Here is a 19,440-nt window from a genome sequence, read left to right on the forward strand (position 1 = left end):
TTTACTGCAATTTTTTTCCTTTGTAACTACAAAACTGCTAGAAATTGGCAGTCTGAAAAGCACCACTTTTGTCTTCACACCACTTACTATGAGTGTAACACAACCTTCCTCCACTGGATGGTCAACTCTATAGCAAATATAAAACTCCACATTAGAACAGTATTCAAAGTTTCAAAGATCACTGCATTAGCTTATTTTGTTTAAGTAACATACTTCAAACTTTGATGTGGAGTTCTACTAGCTAAAATTTGGTCAAAGACAGAAAAAACCTTAAATCAATTTGAAAAGACAGTTTGATAGTTTTCAAAATAAGTTTTTGCATGTTTTATAGTATTTGATAGCAGCTTTTTATTGGTTACAAAACCTAAGCCCATATACAAAATTAGGAACACATTTAGATGCCTCTTTTGAAAGAACGTTTTAGTCTATTTTAACTGATAGTTTAAAAAAATAATAAAAACAATGCAATTTTTAAACACTTCTGAAAACGTAAAAGTGCAGCAATATACTTGGTTTCCTTTATTAACTATGAAATGGTGCAATCCCAATCAAAAGCTGATAAGGTCACAACAGAAAGAAATGAGCAAATGCTTTGTAGTGCTTTACTCAGTTCTCCGATGTTCACTTTTAATGTGATGCACTGAGTGCAAGAAAAAAAATTAGATCTTCACAGTTGTGGAAAATCATGAATGTAATCTCAATTTGTATGTAATCTCTAGGAAAATCGTGAGTGCAGGCTGAAAAGGGTAACTGTCAGTCTATATGGCATATAGAGAACTAAATTGAGAATAAAGAGGGGGAAGATTTGTTCACATCATCATCAGCTGGAACTCTAATTTCACAAAACTTTGTGACCTTACTAACTTTGACTTTATATTGTTTAGTTTTAGCAAACACCACACAGTTTAAAGATTTTAGACTATAGTATGTGACTAGGATGCAGTTACCATATGAAGCTTCAACTCAACTTTTGGGAAAAGAAAAAAAGGCACAATGAACTTCAACTCAATTTTATGTGCACAAGAGTTGAAAAATCTGAGCCACCTTAAAGAGAAATTGATTCTAAAATTTATAAAACCTATAAATAATCAGAGGCCAAACCACTATATTAAAACAGATTATCTAGCAAGTAAAAATCTTGCATTTTAAACATACGCTTGTATCTATTTAAGATACAAGACAACTCGCTCTTTAAAGTGGCTCCACCTTGGCAGATATATATTTAATGAATGCACACCTGCTATGTGTTGTTCATCCGTGGAAAAAAAACAGCTGATCCACAAAGCTCTGATGGCATCTGTCCTTATCTTCATCACAGTAAATACAACCCACATCCAATAACTAAATTAGTTTAGATTTTTCTATCCCTTCACATCAATGCATTGGGAAATTACACCCAGTAAACAACGGCAACAAAACCAGCTTGTGTGATAGCTTACAGAGTTTCAAATTATTCATCTTCACCCCACCAAAAGCAAATCCCTTTGAAAATAACTGGGCCAGACAACTTTCCGAAAGCAATGACCTCTCCTATTACCAGCTTATATAAAGTTATTTAATGTGTGCTGCATATCAGGCTTATGCTGAAACACTGCAGCTTCTAAACAGCCTCACACATCAACTAGCTTGTAATTTTTTTAAATCAAGTGAATACCGTTTTAGACTCATTTCTGAATTACTCTTCCAATACTCCAAGAATGAAGCTTTTATGATGCTTCTAAATAGCTGCTGGTTTGTTGCCAACCACATCATCATAAGCACTGGTTACTAAGTAAAAAATAGTTTAAGACTAAATTACAGTAAACATGAAAGCTCCACAGTTTAAACCCAATATAAATCAACCTTATCCAATTATCAATTTAAAATGAAATATACTGACTACTGGAAGTTGAAAGCAAGATTCTTTTTAACCAATGCGTGGTTTTGGACAGATTTTTTTTTCTCGTCAAGGACTCTTGCTTTCAGCTTAAACAGAAGTTCAAGTCCATAACAGGTTGTAGCTCAGGTAAAATACCATGCACAGCATCTGATTACTTCAAAACAGCAGGAACACACAGGCTGAAGTGAGTGGTCAAATAGGGCTCGCTGTTCTCAAAAATTAGGTATAACGGCAAAAGCTTTACCAGTCCAAATCTACAGTTCATTCTCCAATCCTGGTTTCTGAGGCAGTTAATGAACACACATCAATTACTGATAGATGAAGTAGTTTGTTTTTTAAACTTAACTGTTTAATCAATTGCCAAGTGTAAGTTACTTTTATTTCAGTTTCACCAATGAAATTCATTTGGCTTGCATTTTTGAATCTATTCTTCCACATAAAGTATATGAAAATATGTTTGTGGAGGACGATGGAGGCTCAGACCAAACTGTGCCCCTGTAAAGTCTTCCAAAATGTATGCATCATACCAAAGTGTCTTGATCCACAGCGCACCATTTTCCAAAGAAGTTACTTTTCCGTGGAAAGCAGATGTGCCACCACTATGAAATTTTCTTAACAAAACTGCAGATTGCGGTTGTCAGCATGTGGCACCAGGGAAAAAGGCAAAAAAAGAAGGTAATTGGGACTGTTAAAAAGAATTGTAAAACAGTTTAAGAGATCATGCATATGCATTCACAGTCCACGTGATAGTGACTTTTGGCAATTGCAAAGTGACCGATACATGGCTTGCTTTAGAAGCATCAAAACGAGGAGGCATGTGTGTCTTGGAGCCTTTTTTTTTTTCACTTGGTAGCCATTTGGTGGTGCTTCGTATTGGTGTGGGACAGAGAAGCTGCACTGTATTGAACTTAAAAATTAAATTCTTTTGTTTGAAGATTGGCTGTTGGGTCAAAGTTGTAAGTACCTCCTTGAGTGGCTTCAGGAATGAGGCTGGGATCTTCATCAATCTATAAAGATATAATAAAAAGTAATCCATACAAACCCAACACCTTGTACAAGTCATTTAACATACAGGGATGCATAAATATTTCATAAATATTGGCCAACTGAAATATTTTGTTACTAAAAGGTGAAATGTTAATAATTTTAGCCAATTCAATATAACTTTTTTTTTAAAAAGAAAAATCATGCTTTGTTCTAATGCCATTAAGGAAATAGATGCATCGAATCCTTATTGATTGTGTTACCACTTAATTACAGCGAAGACTCAACTACAAAATTAAGATTGAAATTTTAGCTTTCTACTATATCGTCTAATCAATATTAGTGAAATCTAAAAACTAGTTTTGTGCTTTTCTCAGGGTTACCTATTGTATTAAATTGATTTTTATCTATAGCCGATAGGAATTCTTGTCTTTTTTTTTTTTTTTTAGTAATCAGTATTTCCTCTTTGATTCTGAAGATTCTAACTTAAGTTATTTCAGAGTGATTTATTTTTTAAACTTCTCAAATTCCCAGTTGAATATACTATATTATTTTACAAAAGAAACAAATGAAGCTTGGTGTAGCATGCAAGCCATTAATATAGAAGAACCATGATTCAATTTCCCCTCTCAGAGTTTTAGAAGTTAGGCATACAGGTAACATTTTGCTTCTAGTGAAGGCTAAAATTGTTAATAGCATTACAATATGTACACCTGATTTCCAGCATACAGTCCACTGGCAGCAGCATTGAGCATGCTAGGATAAGGTTACTTGCTGATATTTGTTCTGAATGTACTGGCTCTGAAAATCAGACTTCAGGAGCCACATGCCATGTCGCATGAGTTATTGAACCATTCAAAGCAGTAAGGCCATCTGAGGGTGCATATACTGTTTACACACTGAGATCCAGTATTCTGAAACAATATAAAGATAAGTCGACCTATATTAGGTCGACTTAAAGCCACTGAATTAATTACTGTGGTGACTGATGTCCACACTACCCTCCTTGGGTCAGCGGTGTGCGTCCTCACCAGGAGCCCTTCCACCGACCTAAGAGGGGGAATGTGGGGAGCTGAGAGTCCGGTCTCTCAGCTCTGTTGGCAGCTCTCTGCTGGGAGCCCATCTGCCCTGTTGGGAGAGGAGGGGAAGCCACCCGGGGCTCTCAGCTGGGAACAGCGTCCATTCTTGCCCCAGCTCACAGTATCAACACAGACACTGCGTCGCCCTAACACCACCAACATAAGCCCAACACCTCTGGTTTTATTATGTCGGCATAGTAGGGGAGTTACATTGGCGGGAGGAGCATTTCAGCATGTATACCTCCACTCTTTTATTGACAAAAGCTGACTTTTGTTGACAAAACTGTGTAGTGTAGACAAGGCTTTAGGATTTTGGAGTGCTGACCCCTAAAATCCTTCAGCCCCTCTCTACTTCAGGAAACTCATTAACTCCTAAAGAGAGAGGAGGAGGAAAGCCTGTAGATCTGCTGAGCAATACATCTGGAGAACAAGTTACTGGCAAATAACTTTTCTCCTTCATAACAATGCTTATTACTCTAAATGGATGCCAGTGAAGCGCTAGAGGCAGCAACAATCCTCAGCAGAAAAGCTGAGTGCTAATTAAGAAAAACAACAGCACTTTCCCAAACTGAGGATCCAATCTGGATTTAGAGTTGATACAATGCTTTGTTAAGTGTGATTGAACTACAACTAGCAGGACTGTCTTCTTCTACAAAGACATTACAAAGCAGCACACCAAGGTTGATACTTCTTTAGTACAAGGGGTCTATCATCCCTTAGGAAGTCAGGAGAGGGTTAGTCTGGTTTCTGAAGAAAAGGACCACACCTGCATGCCCTATTGCAGTGAACTACAAGGGAATAATGTAGAGTTAGTGGCACAGAGAGAATCAGTGGCCTCCAGTCTCCTCCAAAAGGGGAGGAGAAGACATTCCACAGGGGGTGGGGAAAGAAAAAGAAAAAAAAAAGATGCTTCTGGGCTGGGAGCCCTAGTACTGTCAGGCAGGTGAGGTAAATATAGCTTCTTTTCTTCTCATTTGTGTAATCCTGTGTGACAGACCTGGGGTACAGGAGTCTGGTAGAGGGCAAATATACTGGTCACTGGATGAGTAGTTTTCTGTTCTCTGAGTGACCAGAGCAGGGGCTGCACTAGAGTAATCAGGAACCTGCTAGAACCAGTTAAGGCAGGCAGGTTAATTAGGACATCTGGAGCCAATTAAGAAGAAGCTGCTAGAATCAATTAAGGCAGGCTAATCAGGGCACCTGGATTTTAAAAGAAGCTCACTTCAGTTTGTGGTGTGAGTGTGAGGAGCTGAGAGGGAGAGCTCCTGGAGGACTGAGGAACACAAGCATTATCAGACACTAGGAGGAAGGTCCTGTGGTGAGAATAAAGAAGGTGTTTGGAGGAGGCCATGGGGAAGTAGCCCAGGGAGTTGTAGCTGTCATGCAGCTGTTACAGGAGGTACTATAGACAGCTGCAGTCCACAGGGCCCTGGGCTGGAACCCGGAGTAGAGGGCGGGCCTGGGTTCCCCCCAAACCTCCCAATTGACCTGGACTGTGGGTTCTCCCAGAGGGGAAGGTCTCTGGGCTGTTCCCCAACCCACATGGTGAATATCTGAGGCAAGAAAATCTGCCAATAAGTGCAGGACCCACCAAGATAGAGGAGGAACTTTGTCACACCTATTAAAGGGCTTGGTTTGTTTGCCTTAGTCCTTAAAAGGGACAGAATACTGTTTTGGGTTTGATAGTTACTTGTTATAAATAACCACCCGAAGAGTGTTATCTAGCTTTATTTTGTGTTTCTACATAGGACCCTAAGACATACTGACATTGAAAATCCAGTAAAGTTATAACAGAGCTGCCCAAAAAACAAAACAACAAATCCACTGACTCAGTGTCCTATTTACTCCTGGGGGAATTCTGCATAATTCATGTCCCCCACAGATTTCTTTGCTTCCCTACAGAAAAATGACTGATAGGGAAGCAAAGGTAAGCTGTAAGAGCAGTCACTTGCCCCTCGCCAGCAGTGCAGGTGTGTCATTTCGAGCAATGCAGAACCCCCACCCTGCCAAGCCTTATCCCCTGCATCCATTCAATTGGTATTCAATTGTTTAACAGTGCGATTAAATCACAATTAATTTTTAAAATCATGATTAATTTTTTGAATTAATTGCATGAGTTAACTGCGATTAATCGACAGCCGTAGTTTAAACCCCTAATTACCTGGCATCAAGAGTCAAGTTTCCTTGAAACAGACTGCACCACAGCTAGGTGATTCTAAAGCAAACCTTCTACAGCATCTAGAAGCCCTTTGTTTGTGGGAACAACTACCTGGCTCCTTCAACACCAGAAGGTCAAATATCACATGATTTACTATGGATTGAAACAAGAGGAATGTCAGACACTGCCATCCTTTCTACTACATCCTAAATGCCTTCAGGTCCCTCTGAGGAAAGGACAGAAATGGGGGGAGAGATGGCTCAGTGGTTTGAGCATTGGCCTGCTAAACCCAGTGTTGTGAGTTCAATCCTTGAGGGGGCCACTTAGGGATCTGGGGCAAAATCAGTACTTGGTCCTGCTAGTGAAGGCAGGGGGCTGGACTTGATGACCTTTTAGGGTCCCTTCCAGTTCTAGGGGATAGGATATCTCCATTTATAAAAAAATAATAATAATAATAATAAAAAGAAGCATCAGATGACAAAGATGGGGGGAGGAATACTTCTGATGAATTACACCCAGCTTGTTACTCTGATACCAAATCCTTCAGGACAGAAATGGAAATTCTCATCCTGACAGCACTCTGCTAAAGGTCTGGAATATTTTGGGGGAGGCAACCTAGATATCAGTTTTCCTTCATCCTTTTTGCTCAAACCAACTCTCCAAAAGAGCCTGAATCAGGAAGAGCTGGAGCCCACGAGGGTCAAAACTCCCAAGGAGGACAAAAGACAAGAAGGTGGATATACATCTTATTCTGAAACAATTGACTCCCTCGGGCAGCAGCAGATGGCCAGAGTGACAAAAAGGTATCTAGAGGGAGGAATAACACTGCCAGAAATACAGCTTCAGAGCCTTCAGCTCTGTTCTTTAGTGGCTGCTCCTTCTCCCCACAGAAGCAAAACCATGACTGATTAGACCTCTCTGAGATGGCGATTTCTCAGTAAGAAAGGATGCCAACATAGGAAAGACTGTTTTTATGAGAAAATAAAGAGGTTATTTAGAAGACAGATCCAATCTGACTAATAAATCCCATTGCAAAGCCCAAGGAGTGCAGGATCCAGACACCCAGCATCTGAGGAAGTCTTAACTGCTTTTGACATCCCAGGATTTGAAGAAATGCGTGCAAGTAAGCAGGGCTGGACCTGAACCAACCTTTGGATATGACTGACTTGTATCCTGGTGCCTTTTTTCATGCAAATCCCTTGAACTTTTACACACTTTTTAGAAACTCTGGACAGTGACTTAGGATTCCCTATAATCTGAGGTGCATAAAATCACAGAATCAGAAGTGTAGGACTGAAAGGGACCTCAATAAGTCATCTAGTCCAGTCCCCTGCACTCAAGGCAGGACTAAGTAGTAACTACTAGACCATTCCTGACAGGTGTTTGTCTAACCTGCTCTTAAAAACTTCCAATGATGGAGATTCTATGACCTCCATAGGCAATTTGTTCTGGTGTTCAACTACCATGACAGATAAGAAGTTCTTCCTAGTGTCCAGCCTAAACCTCCCTTGCTTTAATTTAAGCCCATTGCTTCTTGTCCTATCCTCAGAGATTGAGGAAAAAAACTTCACCCTCCTCCTTGTAACAGTTCAGCTGCTTTACATCCAGAGGACGGACCCAAAAGTCTTGGATTCTTTGTCTGGTCCTAGGGCCTCCAACTCAGATACTTTAGACTGTAGACGCAATCCACTCAAATCTCCAGGAGAAAGCTCCTCACTCCACCAAGCATTCCAAGAGGACGGACTTCATCCCCCAGTGGACCTTCTAAAGAAGCCTCAAAGTCATTTGAGGAAACATATCTTGAGCTAACATTTCATGGTGATCGGATTGTTGGAAACTAATATTTTGGAGGAACAAGATCACCAAGCAGTCAATTGTTGCTATACCTGCAATTATAACAAGATACCACTCAGGACAAATGTCCAAGAAAATGTTAATCACCATAAAAACTATTGATTTCACTGTGCAGGAATAGCTGGCACAGATTGAAACAGATTTGTGGTCACAGAACCAAACCCAATAAGAAGAGTGGAACTGAGGGAGTAATGGGGAAGGGACCTCTTTTCCTTGGCACTGAATTCTAGGATTATACACGCACCCCTTAACAGTTTTACTGTGCTGAATGATTCCATGGCTTCTACACAGGACATGTGAGGCCTGGCGTGGTAATCTGAAGGAGAACTGCTGGCATCAAACAATTTTTAAGGACAGTGCAGGGTTAATCATAATATCTGATATCAATCTATTTTTCTATAAAGTATATAAAACTTGATTTGCAAGTACATTTTCTTCTAATGATAAACTGTTCAACTTTAGAAGATGTTGTAGTGTGGGCTAGCTTTTACTGGTTTATTAGGCAAAAAATGAATTGCCCGTCTTAGTCAATGTCTGTTTGAGGCAGTTTCTTGGTGCAAGAAAGGAATGAAAAAGATGGAGTAGATACAGGTCAAAGAAGTCACAGAAGGGAAGGAAACCATAGAGGGAGAATGGAAGATTGAGAAAGTATCTTAATTAAAAGATTAAGACAAGCTGTACAGAAAAAGGTAGGAAAATATCCTCTGAACAACCCATGTCCATAAAGGGGGATGACTGAAGTAAAGCTGACAATGTAGTTACAAAATTAAAATATGGAGTACAAAAGCATTCACACCAGACATTTCATACATCTATAACCACACACAGAGCATTCTTTAACATACTTACATCATCACCAGAGAAATACTGATCTATGATTTCAAATGCTAGTTTATAGATGTCCTCATTCTCGTGCTGTTGCAAGGCTTCAATTTTTTCTAAACCTGGCAAAATGACAGCAGGAATAAAAGCGTTCAACGGGTTAAAATGAAGTTTGTTAGTAGCTACTTTAGGTTAGCATAACAAAATACTGTCTTCAGTATGTCTTGAGAGGTACTAATGTAACTAGAGTACAAGGATGGTCACGATGGAGCCTAGTTTTCAAACATGACCCAGAATGTTCTTTCAAAGTTGCCATTTTCATCTTTAAGACAGAGGTGTGGCTTGTGGAATCTACAGGTCTCAGCACAGCCTGTTTCCATAGGCCACCCACCTTAATGATGATGCGGAGTCAAACCTGTTCTTAAAAGCCTCCAGGGCTGCTGCAATCCATTCCCTTTTATGTAAGTTAGGTGAAGCACTCAGTTAAGCAAAGCTTGTGCATTTCTGCTGTATAGCATGTATCCTTTGTCCCATACAGACATTGTACATCTTGGCAGGCTAAAAGTGGTTCCACATTAGAGTAGCATACCAAGAGTGAAATGCAAACAAGGTGACAGAAGAACATAGCTACAGTAGTTTAAAATCATAACTTCATTTTCAAGCAAGAAATTTATGTACATGGGGGGAGGGGGGAAAAACCTTTAAGACATTCATTTGTCTCTAACTTGCTTTTGAAAAATTAACTTGCCATCATATCTAAATTGCTGATGTGTGATTTAACAGGGACTTGCTACCTCAAGCCCAACTTCTCTTTCTATTTTAATTCTGCAGGGAAGTCAAAATACTAACATCCATTCCCACTGCAATGGAGTGATACAAAACCATGAGTTTTACTGCCTGTGCTTGATCCTGCAGGAGTTGGGTGGAAATAACGCTCTCTTTAAAACAAATCTGAAAAAGATACAGAAAGCTACTACTGAAATACACTGGTCTGTGGAAGTATGTCCTCGCCCCACCCTGCCACCAAGTGTCCGCCAATGTGAAAATCACTCTAAATAAGTTTCACTAAATAGAAAAAAGCTATAATGGCTACAAGGTAATGTATTTTTTTCCCTTTCTGACAGTTTCATCCACTTATTCAAATACCACATAAGGACCAATTGCTGGTGTTATGTGGCATGTGTCAATGGCCATAAGTCAGGGGTTCTTACAACAAATTTTTTGGTGGCCTCAGTTCAGCCACCACCTCTTGCCACAGCCCTGGGGCTAAGGCCTGAGCCTCGCTGCCCCTGGAAAAGTGGGTCAGGAATTCAGTGGTTGCCTGCAAAGTCCCAGGTTCCTCCGGTGCCATGCACACTGGCCCCATGTGTCGCCAGAGGCGCTGCCCAGATCCCCTGAGGAGATTGCAGTGCAATGTGCTGATCCTGTTGGCAGTACCAGCAAACACCAAGGCAACACATCCAGGAGCAACACTGGGCACTGCAGGGAGGAGCCGCTGCTTTGCCTCCCCTACCCCCCCCCCCCCCCCCAAATCACTGCCTAGGAGGTTGTCGTGGCAGCAAAAAAATTCGGTGGGGGCTACATGTGGTCACGGTGGCCACATTTTAGAAACACTGCCTTAAGTACTGCACTGGTTCTGAAGAAGGAAGACAAAGTGATCCATAGCAAATAAAAGTTTAAAAAAAGCCTAACAAATAAAATCTTACCTCCACATTCTTCTATAATTTCAGCTATTGTGCTAGCCTCATCACCAGCCATTATCAGAATGTTTTTCAGCCCATCCAGGACCACCTGGACCACCTGAGAGTCTTTTACTGACAGTAAATTACAGAATGGTGGTATTACGTTCTGTTGTACAAGATATTCAACCTAAATAGGGGGAAAATGCCTTCAGAATTATATACGATTAATCTTACAATACACTACATTTTAACAACAGCCTGAAAGTCAGTCACACACACCTGATCTTTTCTTCCACTTATCGTCAAGTTGCTAATTGCCCATGCAGCTTCCTTTTGTGTTCCAAAGTCCCCCTGAAGGGTAAAATTGATAGTTCATTAAAATTAGCAAGCATACATCTGTAAAGCTTATTAACTCAAATATTCCATGTCAGACTTATAAAAAGATGATGACAAACTTGCGTAACTGACAGCTTGACTGACCTTAGCCAGCTGGTGTATGATCATAGGGATTAGTCCAGCATCTATTACAGCTTGAACTTGTTGCTGGTTTCCTGCTGTGATATTGGACAGGAACCAAACTGCTTCCTACAATCAGACAAAATGAGAAACCACCTTTCTTTAGAAATAATTTAAGTCTTTATACATGGCTAAAAAGCATTACCTATGAACTGCAATGACACAAAAAAAAAAGCATTAAATAAGTCCAGCAATTCTTCATCAATCTGTTCCACCATGTGTTCCTTGTCCTAGAAACACTTATTCCCTGGAAAAAAAAAAAATCAAGGATGGTCTTCACTACAGGGAGATAGATGCTGCTGCAATCAATGCAGTTGGGGTAGATTTAGCAGGTCTAGTGAAGACCAGCTAAATGGACATCAGAGCCATCTCCGGTAGACCCTGGTACTCCGCCTCTCCGAGAAGAGTAAGGGAAGTTGACCAGAGAGCGTCTCCCATCAACGCAGCGCAGTGAAGACACCAGGTAAGTTGACCTAAGCTATGTTGACCAGTTACATTATGACTTAGGTCCAAGTAGTAATGACAAGCCCTCGGAGGCATTCAGTGAGCTTTAGAGTAAATCTGGCTTCTGTGACTGCGGTTTCAATTTGGCAAACTATATAGGCCAGGGGTTCTCAAATTTGGGGTCGGGAGGTTATGTGGTGGGACACGAGCTGTCAGCCTCCACCCCAAACCCCGCTTTGCCTCCAGCATTTATAATGGTGTTTATATATATATATAAAAACATATTTTTAATTTATAAGGGGCGGGGCGTTACACTCAGAGGCTATGTGAAAGGGGTCACCAGTACAAAAGTTTGAGAATCACTGATATAGGCCTTCAAATGACACACTTAGGTACCAAAAAGCCAGACTTACACCCGTGGCCCTCTGTCTGTCTTATCCCATGTGCTAGAACGTCCAGCGCTCCCCACCTCTCCCCCAGACAGCTTCTATAATGCAATCATGTGTTTCCAATACACAATTCTGCAACACAGTGAAAGCTAAAGACATAGGGGTCAACATAAAATAAAGTTGAATGGGACTTTAAATATACACTTAGTACATTATCCACTGGACCAGCCTCATTTACACTAAGGCCCCCCAGTACATTTTGCAGTTAGAGTTGAACCCACTTTCTGACAACTCTGTACTGCTAGAGTCAGTATAATTAAGGATCTGACCTTCTGTACTTATTGTCATATATAGTTAAATAAAACTATATTGAGACAGGGAATCCAGAGGCCTGACTGCAGATTTTAGCTCAAATATGCTTTGAATTACTTGGGAGGTGGGGGGAGGAGAGGGGTTTGCTTATACTGTTTATTGAAACTCAAATGTGAGAAGTTTTAATCTCTGATTTTTGCATATAAAATGAATAGAAGACCCTCATCCTAAGAAAATGAAATAACCAATAGTTTAGTCAGTGGTGGTCTTCTGCCCTGGCACAAAAAAAGACCTGGGTTCAGTTCCTATTTCCATTGTCTTCTTGGACCAGGGAGTGGTGTTGATGCAATTCATTCAAGGCCCCCGCACTGGGCAGACAGGTATCCTGTTGCTCAGTTATCTTTTCAGCAGCAGAACCAAGTCTCAAGGAAATCACACAGTTCTTTGTTAAAAGGGCTATATAGGAAGAGTTACCAAGAACTCCCATAGCAGATTCAGAGAACACTACCAGATGGTCCTTTTGTAAAAGGAAAAATAATTCAAAGCTCAAAATAATGAGCTCATATAGTTCTTTCCTGGGAGCAGCTGTATTCTGAGCCTCACTCTCTTCAGGGTTACTAGCGTCCAAATGTAGGCTGTTTTTTTTTTTTTTAAAGAGGGGGTTATGACCCCCTTTAAATAAACAAAGAAATAAGCCCCACTCCTTGTCATAACATCTAAGAAGCAGCTCCTAGAGTCCTTTCTGGGAGCAGAAAGTAGTAGGATACAGCCCAGCAACTGCAGCTATATGTCAGAGAGAACTCCTTCAGGGCTCCTAGCAACTGGCAGGGGCTAGGGGGAGCAGAGGGCAGTCACCAGGGGACCTCCTCTGCAGATAACACAGGGGAGGGAGTAAGTGTATGTATCCTGAAAGATAGGAAGCTTTTTCTCCATTCACCTGTCTTTTTGGTGGAGGGGGAAATCAAAGAGGGGTGAGGAAGCGCTTACTGAACACAAACTGCCCCACCCACACCTAAACAAACAAGTAACCATAGCAGAGGAAAGGCTCTGAGTACTTCCTCCCATTAACTCCCAAACTTCTCCACTTCCTGCACACACAACAGGGAAGCCCACTGACAAAGCTGGAAGGAGAGAGGAAAGGAAGCACAGGCTGTCTTTCCCCTTCTCTTCAAAGCAGAGGAATCCATATCCCCCTGAAGGCACCAAAGGCGGTGACAGGAAAAGGGAAGCTGGGCAGAAGGCAATAGGTCTGCTCTCCTCCGGGTGGTGCTTCACAAGAGTGCTCTGCTATATGAAGTGAAGAAGCTGGAGTGACCTTGCCTGTCTCAGTGGGAGGGAATAGGATTTCAGAGCCTGAGTGACCATTCCCATGAAGAAGATAGTTTGCATACTGAGTAATGTCAGACAGGATGTTTGATCGGCAGGAAACTAACTGCTCCCATTCTAGCAGAAGCACTTTCTCCATTAAGATTATTTAAGCAATATAGAGACGTTTTAATGGTTTAGTAGGCACTAGTGGTCAACATTTAGGGTTCCCTCTGCTCTACACATCCTGCAATGGAAGCTGGTAGGATGCCAGCTGCTGTCAGAAGCCTCAGGATGCTCCTCAGATGCCGCAGTAGAGGGTATGATTTATTCCTGGTATAAAAATGGGGCTTCTAGAAGGCATTTAGCTCTCTTCTCCCTTTAACGAAAATCACTCTACCTCCATCTCCTCCCCCACAAAAAAGGAAAACCCCATCTTCCCTTTAAAATGACACTTATGTTGGGCAATTACTAACAATGGCCTTCTCTTTCTTCAAGTGAGGCTCAGAAAACCATCTTAGCAGAACTAACAGAGATTCTACTCAAACAGTAGCTGCCTTTAAATCGCCAAAAATAAGCATAGATAAAAACTTTCCAGAGAGCCAAAACTGGGAAGGTGGCGGAGCAAATATTATAGTGCTGGATGAGTGATACGCTAGTAATTATAATATTTTGAAGGGCACATTTGCTTTTCCTGTGGGCTCAACTGAAAGTGATAATACTTATTTATGAATATTAACTGCAATGCAGATGACTCAATTCTCGTATAGTGATATAAAGTATTGTATTTCAATGCTAAGATTACACTTAGGATAGGTATCTTTAGATCACAGGTTCCTTGAAACAGATACGATGTACAACAGGGCACTGGAGCCAATGTGTGTGTCCCTGTACGCCTGTTACAGCCCTCAGGCCCTTACACCTGGAAGCAGTAGTTTCAGGTCACATGCTTGTTCCTAGTCATGTGCCCTAGAGGTAACTGGATATAAGGCTTCCTGCCTCTTAAAGAGAAGAGCAAATAGGAGAGACCCAGCCTCTCCCAAGGAGCTAGGAGAGGGGTGGGCAAACTTTTTGGCCTGAGAGCACCATGGGGTTCCCAACTGTATGGAGGGCCGGGTAGGGAAGACTGTGCCTCCCCAAACAGCCTGGTCCCCGCCCCCTATCTGCCCCCACCCACTTCCCACACCCTGACTGATCCCCTCAAAACCCCCAACCCATCCAACCCCCGCAGCTCCTTATCCCCTGACCGCCCCCTCCTGGGACCCCCCGCCCCAACCTCCCCCCTAGGACTCCACCCCCTAATCCAACTGCCCCCTGCTCCCTGTCCCTGACTGCCCCCCAGGACCCTCTGCCCCTTATCCAACCCCCCACCCCCCCTGCTACCTGCCCCCTTACTATGCCACTCAGAGCCCGGCCGGAGCCAGCCAGAGCACTGGCGGCACGGGGAGATGAAGCTGCGAGGGAGGGGGGACAGCAGGGGACAGGCTGGGAGACAGCCTCCCCAACCGGGAGCTCTAGGGCCAGGCAGGACAGTTCCACAGGCCGGATGTGGCCCGCGGGCTGTAGTTTGCCCACCTCTGAGCTAGGAGATGCCTTTCCATGTGTCAGGCAAAAGGCCGGGGAGGGGACCACAAAGAGCGAGCAAGAGCACACAACTGGAAGCCTCTGTTGAGGAGGGCTGTGAAGCTCTGGAGATAGCTTTTTATCTTTTTACTGTGCCCTGTTGGGAAGTAAATCTGTTTTGGGTTGCTTTACATTTGTTTCTAAATTAATAAAGAAAACCCTGAAAAAGGAACTAGATCTGTGCAGCTGGTTTGAGTGAGTATAATTTTCCTCAGTTGGTGGATCAGACCACCAGCTCACACAGTCTTATTAAATCTGTGCACACCTCTGGCACTATATAAATAAGTCTGCCAGGAGTGAAAACTGGGGAAAAAAAAAAAAGTGTGTAGGTTGCAATATTTCTTTCACTGTTGGTCTGAAGCAGAGGAGTTCCAACCACATCTCTCCTACATGTACTCACCTTTGGTATTTATATGCTGTAAAATTTTACAGAAGCAACATTTTTATCTGAAAAGACAGTATTTTCCACTCTTATTAAAGTAGTCCCTTTAAGTGGGATTGCCAATCATATCTCGAAGAGAATAGTTTGTGGCCACTATGCAGACATGGTTATTAATGGAAGGTTTTAAACTGTTCCCTAAAGTTAAAAAGAATAAAATAAATAAAAAGTAGTTGGGAATTCTGCTTGCCACGTGCTACAAAAGGAGAGATTTTGTTTTGTCATCCTAAAAGGTGAACCCAGAAACAAAACAAAAATGAAAATAAAACCAAAATATACCTTGTTTATCTTCTCTTTTGGATGCGTCAGGAGATTTGGGAAGTGAGAGAGAACGTCACAGTTGAGAACAACTTGTGTTTGTTCATCAGTACCAGTTACTATGTTGCCTACTGCTCTCAGTGCTGCTGTCTACATTTGAAGAAAAGAAAGTAATAAGACATTACTGCATGCATTGTAACTAAAAAAAAAACATGACAGTGTTCCTTTAAGCCAGTCATTTCCCGAAATATAATTTAACATTGTATCTTCAAAACCAGGCTCAGCAATATGCTGAGAGTGAGCAAGGTGGAGTTCTTGCACCACCTCTCCGCAAAGTGAAAAGGCAGAGTACAAATATTTTCTTGAGTGAAAAAGTTCCATCAGAAGTCAAGGAGAGTGCGAGATTTCCAAGTTATTAAAAAGAAAGATTAAGGAACTTGAAACTGAAAGAGAAGAAGATGACTGAGAAGACCAATTAATTAAGAGGTCTGATTTGAGTTACATTTAATGTTCCCATGCTTTTTCTGTATCTCCCCAGACAGCTATTCAACTCAGATCTGTGCTACAATAACATTAAAAGAACTCCCCATTTTTCCCCTTCCTACTAAGTACTGACTCTCAAATTGCTCTCAGTAGGCTCTAGATCTTTATTCATTAGTCAAGTAATTAATGTTTTACAACTGACAATATATTCAAAATATGCATTTTTTTTTTTTAAGTAAAAAAATTCAGGACAGCCAAAGGAAATAAGAACTAAGAAACATGACAAGCATACAGATACCACAAAAAGGTCCTATTTTGCACCATGGCTTCATAGTACTAAAATTTTTAAAGGTGAAAATTTTATCTTAAAGATCCTCTCATTTCATCACATTTTTGACCTGGCTAAACTAGATTGGGTCCCTACCTTCTACAGGGAAATACCAATTTTCCTTACTAAAGAGGATTATAGCATCTGAGTTTATTTTGGCACTCAAAGGTCCCAAAATAACCATTCTTATCTCCAGGATTAGGTATCAGCATATACAGCACCCACTCTTCTTCTTCCTATACCCAAGGTAATACATGCACCAAATAACAGAGGATTACAATTCAGGAAAACTTGAAGGTTTTCGCCCTTGCAAGAACAATGGCTAGAAACAGTCTCAAAGTTAAATAAATAGATTGCGGGGGGGCCGAGAAGGGAAGAGAGAAAAGACCCTTTAGGTAATCTCTTTCTGATGCCCTACTAAATTATCTATCAAATTTTTGTAGATTAGAGTGAAGTTTAGGGATTGTTCATTATATATTCCTTATGGTAAATTAATGTTTGAATACTATGTGTCATATATCATATATACATAACATGTTCAAGTTTTACTTTTATTTTCTTCAGTTCTCATCAACTTGAAGTTTTTTCTACCATAGAACATTTGTAAGACTTAACAATGTGGCTATCTGAAAATCTGTTTTGTTATAATTTAATATTTTTAATAATTAAAAAAAATTAAAAAAGGTGTCTGGGATTTGAAAGCTCAAAAGAAGAATCAACACAAGTACGAGAGCAGCAGAACTGATAAGAAGCCAAGAGTCTCAGGACATCACTGTACAAAACAGACTGAAATTTTAGGGATAAGGCAAGAGTAAAAGAGATTAGACTGGATAAAAATGAATTACAGATTATAGAAGACGAAACAAAAATACTAATTGATCAAAAAATATTTTGGTACCACAAGTCTCATTATACTTTTAAAAAGGAATGTGAAGTTGACAACCACTCAATGGAAAACATTTTAATGGGTATCATTTCTTGCACAACTTGTATTCATTTTTTTACACAAAGGTCACACACCAGGAGATTGTACATATACCTTAAATAGACGGCTATGGAAATTCTATTAAAAATATCTACATATTAGAAAACAATTTAATCTGAAGAGTTTCCTACAACTAAACTAGGGCCTGACAGATCTTTCAACAAGACCTTAGTGACCTGCACAGACCTATTTCTATACCAAAAACCTTGGATTAATGTAGCAGGGCCCAATCCCCCAACATGACTTCTCACCCTCACTACATCCTCAGTTCACTACTTACCATCATCTCCTCCCACTTTAGGTTTGTGTAGTGTAGACATGGCAATTTGTATTAGCTAGTAGGGGTTGACCTTAGGAGGGGAAGCCTTGGACTGATCCCCTCCAATACACACATTAAAATACAAGCTTCCCCATCTACACAAGGATAGTAACACATTTCAAAAACATGCCTTCTTTCCTAGTAGGGACACTGCCTTTGGGATCCAGTTTTAAATCTAATTAACTAACATGATTGTAAATGTTAGTCTCACCACTCAACAAAAATTTTTTTTTCCAGGACACAGGGCAAATAACTTACTAAAAGTATTCATAGAATCAAAGAATATCAGGGTTGGAAGGGACCTCAGGAGGTCATCTAGTCCAACCCCCTGCTCAAAGCAGGACCAATCCCCACCTAATCATCCCAGCCAGGGCTTTGTCAAGCCTGACCTTAAAAACCTCTAAGGAAGGAGATTCCACCACCTCCCAAGGTAACCCATTCCAGTGCTTCACCACCCTCCTAGTGAATTTTTTTTTCCTAAATATCCAACCTAAACCTCCTCCACTGCAACTTGAAACCATTACTCCTCGTTCTGTCATCTGCTACCACTGAGAACAGTCTAGATCCATCCTCTTTGGAACCCCCTTTCAGGTAGTTGAAAGCAGCTATCAAATCTCCCCTCATTCTTCTCTTTTGTAGACTAAATAATCCCAGTTCCCTCAGCCTCTCCTCATAAGACATGTGCTCCAACCGCCTAATAATTTTTGTTGCCCTCCGCTGGACTCTTTCCCATTTTTCCACATCCTTCTTGTAGTGTGGGGCCCAAAACTGGATACAGTACTCCAGATGAGGCCTCACCAATGCCAAATAGAGGGGAATGATTACGTCCCTCGATCTGCTGGCAATGTCCCTCCTTATATAGCCCAAAATGCCGTTAGCCTTTTTGGCAACAAGGGCACACTGTTGACTCATATCCAGCTTCTCGTCCACAGTAACCCTTAGGTCCTTTTCTACAGAACTGCTGCCTAGCCACTCGGTCCCTAGTCTGTAGCAGTGCATGGGATTCTTCCATTCTAAGTGTAGGACTCTGCACTTGTCCATCAGATTTCTTTTGACCCAATCCTCTAATTTGTCTAGGTCCCTCTGTATCCTATCCCTACCCTCCAGCGAATCTACCACTCCTCCCATCCGCAAACTTGCTGAGGGTGCAATCCACGCCATCCTCCAGATCATTAATGAAGATATTGAACAAAACTGGCCCCAGGACCGACCCTTGGGACACTCCACTTGATACCGGCTACCAACTAGACATGGAGCGATTGCTCACTACCCGTTGAGCCCGATGATCTAGCCAGCTTTCTATCCACCTTATAGACCATTCATCCAGCCCATACTTCTTTAACTTGCTGACGAGAATATAGTGGGAGACTGTATCAAAAGCTTTGCTAAAGTCAAGGAATAACACATCCACTGCTTTCCCTTCATCCACAGAGCCAGTTATCTCATCATAGAAGGCAATTAGGCTAGTCAGGCATGACTTGTCCTTGGTGAATTCCTGCTGGTCACTTTCCTCTCCTCTAAGTGTTTCAAAATTGATTCCTTGAGGACCTGCTCCATAATTTTTCCAGGGACTGAGGTGCG

General features: G+C 41.3%; 1 protein-coding gene across 1 annotated transcript in view; it reads right to left on the reverse strand.

Annotated features, from left to right (window-relative positions):
• Nucleotides 1-328: 328 nt before the first annotated feature.
• The window catches only part of KPNA3 (karyopherin subunit alpha 3), an 86,626-nt gene continuing 67,514 nt past the window's right edge, over nucleotides 329-19,440 (reverse strand). The window contains exons 12-17 of the mRNA XM_034758524.1: nucleotides 15,766-15,894; nucleotides 10,939-11,043; nucleotides 10,738-10,809; nucleotides 10,483-10,645; nucleotides 8,804-8,898; nucleotides 329-2,886 (exon numbers count right to left, since the gene is read on the reverse strand). Coding sequence (XP_034614415.1) covers nucleotides 2,788-2,886; nucleotides 8,804-8,898; nucleotides 10,483-10,645; nucleotides 10,738-10,809; nucleotides 10,939-11,043; nucleotides 15,766-15,894 — 663 coding nt within the window. The 3' untranslated portion in view covers nucleotides 329-2,787. The remainder of the gene's footprint in view (nucleotides 2,887-8,803; nucleotides 8,899-10,482; nucleotides 10,646-10,737; nucleotides 10,810-10,938; nucleotides 11,044-15,765; nucleotides 15,895-19,440) is intronic.

This window comes from Trachemys scripta, chromosome 1 (assembly GCF_013100865.1).
Source record: "Trachemys scripta elegans isolate TJP31775 chromosome 1, CAS_Tse_1.0, whole genome shotgun sequence".
NCBI classification, from domain to species: domain Eukaryota; kingdom Metazoa; phylum Chordata; order Testudines; family Emydidae; genus Trachemys; species Trachemys scripta.